The sequence below is a fragment of the Nicotiana sylvestris genome, chromosome 2 (genome assembly GCF_000393655.2).
Source record: "Nicotiana sylvestris chromosome 2, ASM39365v2, whole genome shotgun sequence".
NCBI classification, from domain to species: domain Eukaryota; kingdom Viridiplantae; phylum Streptophyta; class Magnoliopsida; order Solanales; family Solanaceae; genus Nicotiana; species Nicotiana sylvestris.
This window is the reverse complement of record NC_091058.1, coordinates 3,994,651-4,000,167: the sequence shown is the minus strand read 5'-3', so window position 1 is coordinate 4,000,167 and position 5,517 is coordinate 3,994,651. Positions and strand designations below refer to the sequence as shown.

The following is a 5,517-nucleotide window of genomic DNA, read 5'->3' as shown; positions in this document are numbered from 1 at the left end:
AAATTTATTCTACTAAAATAATCAGGGGCAGACCTTTGTCCCTAGCAAATTAGGGAACGCCGCTTTGTTAAAAAGTTTAGTATATATATATCAAGCAAAATAAAAATATTAAATATAAATATAAAAAAATAACATTGCTTACGTAGTTATATTTACTCATTTATTCACCTCTTCATAAATGGTTTTAAAAACGTCGAGTTAGTAGTCCTTTTTTCCCATAATAATGTGCTGCGTTGTAAACAGAAAAGCACTTGGAATTATGGAAGAAAATGAGAGTAGAACTAGAACATGTTCTATTAAATAAAAATAAAGTAAAACCAACCAAAAAGAAAAAACATATCATTGAATGAAGAGAAATGAGAAACCATTGAAGCCGTCCAGCTATTTCCCATCCTCCATTCCCTATTTCCCTCTCTCTTTTCTCCACATTTTTCTCTAAAAAATCCAAACATATCTACTTTCCCTTTTCTTTCTCTCTCTCCCTCTAAAAGCTACTCAAATCCAAGTCCAAGAGTAAGCTCAGAAGAAGAAGCAGAAAATAGCTTAGCTTAAACTGTGAAAATGGCTATAAAAATGCTTCTTTTTCTATGCATTTCCGCCTTATTAAGTACTCCCTCTTTATCCCAGCGCCATTCGCCGCTAAATACTGCTTTTTACCGCAAATCATGCCCAAGATTTGAGCAGATAATGGAAGAAACCACTACAAACAAACAGATCACTTCTCCTACTACCGCCGCCGCCACCCTCCGCCTCTTCTTCCACGACTGCTTCGTCGGCGGCTGTGACGCCTCCGTACTTGTCTCCTCCACTCCCTTCAACAAAGCCGAGCGTGACGCCGAAATCAACCTTTCCCTCCCCGGCGACGGCTTCGACGTGGTCGTACGCGCCAAGACCGCGCTTGAACTTTCCTGTCCAGGTATAGTCTCTTGCTCCGACATTCTCGCCGTCGCTGCCCGAAACCTTGTCGTCCAAACCGGCGGCCCGTTTTATCCAGTTAAATTGGGCCGTAAAGATTCTTTTGTATCGAAAGCCTCATTAGTAGAAGGAAATCTGCCCCGGCCCACAATGCCGATGGATCAAATCATTAAGATTTTCGAATCCAGAGGATTTTCGATTCAAGAAATGGTAGCATTATCTGGAGCTCACACAATTGGATTTTCCCACTGTAAAGAGTTCAACTCGGATCTTTATAACTACAACAAAACTTCACAAGCTGATCCTTCGTATAATCCGAGGTTTGCTCAAGCTTTGAAAGATGCTTGTAGTAATTCCCAGAAAGATCCAACATTATCAGTGTTCAACGATATAATGACTCCTAACAAATTCGATAATATGTATTATCAGAACTTGCCTAAGGGTTTGGGTTTATTGTCTTCAGACCGTGGTCTGTTTTCAGATCCGAGGACGAGAATTCACGTTGAGGAATATGTTAGAGATCAGAATGCATTTTTTAAGGTGTTTGCTTCAGCAATGCAGAAGCTTAGTGAACATGGTGTTAAAATTGGTAAACATGGTGAGATCAGGCACAGGTGTGACGCTTTCAACAATTGATATGGCGTTTGATTCAAGAATTGAGTATCTTATGTTTTTGGGTTCGAATCTATTTGTTTTTGCATTAAATTACTTACGAGATGAAAGCAACTTATAATATGTATACAATGTTTTTACCCTTTATTTAGATTAGAAACCTCTCCTTTTGCAAAGATTTAGTTCTGTTTTTTTCGCTCATGTGTTCTGTTAATTAGTAATTGGTATTGTATTCAAGGGAAATTACTGTATTTGTGATTAGTGTGAACTATATTGTACTATTAAAATTGGTGTATACTGATTCAGGTGAGATGCACGTAAGAGGCGGAAACCGTAAATAAAGTTTGCAACTTTTTATTTTCTTTTTTTGCATCTAGTTTGTCCAGTTTCCTACTTTTTAGTTTCCTTTTGCAACTTTTGTGTGAAAGATGTTGCCTTTTCAGTTCAAAATGTTTGATTGATGGATTATCTTGTTGCTTTATGATATTGAGAGCGAGAGTTGAAAAAAGTTGGATCTTGTTTCGGCCGGTGTCTCCTTTTGTTACAGATTACAAAGGCATTGCCAACTCAAGATCATCTGGCATTAGCACCTGGTATGATGTGACTAACTAATTGAAGAATAAGCTATTGACACATAACATGCTTGATATTAATTCTATACAGATGGATATAAATATATTGTAGAATGAAATACCATATGGGTATATATATATATATATGAGAGTTCAAACTTGCCGAATCACTCACGGAATCACTCACGGTATAATCTTCTACATCATGGGTCTTCTCGTCCCGCTACGTGGTTTATGTTCTCCATGTGGTATTCAGACCAAATGACTATGAAATTACGTCATTACTTGTGATGACCTTGTTTTAAAAGTAAATTCTACGTTTCGAGGCCTTAAAAACCTCTTTCAGCATCACCTCGATTTGTGTGCGTAGTCCGGGCTCGTAGTCGGAAAGTCATTATATGAAAATCTGTGAAAAATAATGAATTTTGATTTTAAAATAGATTTAAGTTAACTTCGGTCAACATTTTGGGTAAACGGATTCAGATCCGTGATTTGACGGTCCTGAGGGTCCGTAGGAAAATATGGGACTTCGGCGTATGCCCGGAATCGAATTCCGAGGTCCCAAGCCCGAGAAATGAATTTTTAAAGAAAATTATTTTCTGGAATTTATTTATGAGTTTTGGAAATGAAATGTGTTTAAAATTTGATGGTATCGAGCCAGTATTATGGTTCTGGAGCCCGGTATAGGTCTTATATGTGGTTTAAGTCGAGTCTGCGAAATTTGGTAAGAAACGGACTTGAAACGAAATTTAAGTCGAGTCTTAGTTGTTGATGTTATTTTGGTGATTTGAATGCACGAGCAAGGTCGTATGAAGTTTTTAGGTTGGTGTACATGTTTGGTTTGGAACCCCAGGGGCTCAGATGAGTTTTGGATAGGCCACGGGGTGAATTTTGGACTTGAAAAATTGCAGGTTTTCAGCTGGTGTGATCAGGTCTGCAGGCTTCGCAAATGCGAAGCCTGGCTCGCAAATGCGAAGAATAGACCTGGCAGCCTGAGTCGCAAATGCGACTGTTTTCTCGCAAATGCGATTTTGCATTTGCGAACAGTCTCTCGCAAATGCGATGATGACTGGAAAGCTGAGTGGATCGCAAATGCGAAAGTCCATTTTTCTGAGGGGTTCGCAATTGCGAACCCTGGTCGCAATTGCGACAGCAGAGACCTGTAAATTCATAACTTAGACGCATTTCAATCATTTTTCACACTCTTTCAAAACCAAAACACTCTAGGGCGATTTTTCAAAGGCAATTTCTTCTCCAAATCAATTGTAAGTGATTTCTAACTAGTTTTCTTCAATCTTTAACATCTTTTCACATGATTTCAACTCAAAATCAATGATTTTCATGGGAAAATTGGGTGTTTTGGGTAGAACTTAGGTTTTTCAAAATTTGGGGATTTGGACCTCGATTTGAGGTTCGATTTCAAAACAAATTATATATTTGGGTTCGTGGGGGAATAGGTAATCGGGTTTTGGTTCGAACCTCGGGTTTTGACCATGTGGTCCCGGGGCGATTTTTGACTTTTTGGGTAAAACTTTGGAAAACTTATTTTCATGCATTGGCCTTGATTCATTTAGTATTTATTGATGTAATTAAGTAACTTGTGGCTAGATACGAGCGAGTTGGTGGTGGAATCAAGAGGTAAAGCGATAGTTGAGGCTTGAATTGTGTTTGTGGCATCGGGGTAAGTGTTTGGTATAACCTTAGCTTGAGGGATTATGACTCGTGTCTTATTTGCTACGTGTTAATTGTGGAGTACGACGTATAGGCATGGTGACGAGTATCTATACATCGGTGTCAAGTATGTCCGTGAGTCTTGTATTGTAATTGTTATGACTCTGTTGTGGTTTATTGCGCTTCACATGTTATTATCATTATTGTTCCCTTGCCGGGATGTTATTATCATTATTGTTACTTGCCGGACTGTTATTGTCATATTATTGTTCCCTTGCCGGTGTGTTTGTCTTGATATTATTATTCCCTTGCCTGGATGTTGTTGAAATATAATTGTTCCCTTGCCGGAATTCTTTTGTGATTATTTTTGAGTTGTAAATGGGATCGGGTGGCACGCCGCCACGGAAATATATGAAATGGGAGAGGGTTGCACGCCTGCAACAAGATATGTGAAATGGGAGCGGGTTGCACCCTTGCAACGAGATATATGAAATGGGAGCGGGTTGCACGCCTGCAACGAGATACATGAAATGAGATCGAGTTGCACGCTTGCAACAAAATGTGAAATGAAAGTGAACTCTGCATTTGTTTTCCTTATCCTTGTTAGTAATTGGATTTTGGTTTCTTTATATTCCTCTTGATGTTCTGTTGTTATCTGTTACTCCCCGCAACATGTTTCTCCCGCCCAATTTTAATTGTGATTGTCTACTTCTATTTCCGTTGTATATGATTTAATTGCACAGGTTTATTTGATAGTCTGGTCCTAGCTTCGTCATTACTTCGCTCAGGTTAGGCTAGGCACTTACCTGCACATGGGGTTGGTTGTACTGATACTACACTCTGCACTCTTTTGTGCAGATCCCTGTGCTGTAGACTTTGGACCGTAGTGAGATTGTTGTTCCTTGTTCACCAGGCGACTGAGATAGTCCTGCAGTCGTCCGCATGCCTTGGCGTCTCCTTCTATCTACTATTCCTGTTTCTTTCATGTATTTCCAGAGACAGTGTTGTATTTAATTCATTCAGACCTTTATTTGTAGTATTCCTAGACAGTCTGTGAAGCTGTAACATTAGTTCTGGGTAGTCGTTGTTCAAATAGTTGTATTAGATGTATATTCAGATAGTTTTATTGCTTTTCTTTCGCTTGTTATAAATTTCGCTACCTACACGTTATTGCTTCATAATTGTTAAAGGACTAAAAATGGAAAGAAGGTAAATAGTTCAGTTGGTCGGCTTGCCTAGCTCACACTAGTAGGCGCCATCACGACTCCCCAGGGTGAAAAATCCGGATCGGGACATTACTCGTAAAGGTGGCAACGGATAGATATGGTCGAATTTGAGTGGGTGGAAACGGGTAATGGATGGATCATAATTCAATTTGTCTAAAGTTTGACTATTGATTAGGTAAAAATGAGTCAAATTGTGTCATAACCCTACTTGTTCGATGTGACACAACCTTTCCTCTTTTTTTTTACAAGTTCTCCCAAACTGATATAATTTCAATCTCAAATTTTTATTTTACATGCTGAGGTTTGGGTTATGACCCATTAGGTTGCATTTTTTTTTACATATTTACAAGACATCATTTCAAATTTAACTCGTTAGGTCAAGTCAAAAGATTGATCATAAATCATCTCGTTTAAGCTTAAGACAGGTTGGCGGAATTACAAATAATGGATTGATTTTGTCACCTCTAGATTCTTATAATTATTGATTTGTAGTCCATGTGCATTGGCTAGAAGCCTAGAAT

General features: G+C 38.6%; 1 protein-coding gene across 1 annotated transcript; it reads left to right on the top strand.

Moving 5' to 3' along the window:
* The first annotated feature begins 223 nt into the window (after positions 1-223).
* Positions 224-1,889, top strand: LOC104230883 (peroxidase 63-like). The gene has a single exon (XM_009783782.2). The coding sequence runs from the start codon at positions 562-564 to the stop codon at positions 1,549-1,551; it is 990 nt and encodes a 329-aa protein (XP_009782084.1). The 5' UTR covers positions 224-561; the 3' UTR covers positions 1,552-1,889.
* Positions 1,890-5,517: the final 3,628 nt, after the last annotated feature.

What these genes read in the sequence shown, in the direction of transcription:
- LOC104230883 (XM_009783782.2), top strand. Translation starts at nt 562, where the DNA reads ATGGCTATAAAAATGCTTCTTTTTCTATGCATTTCCGCCTTATTAAGT.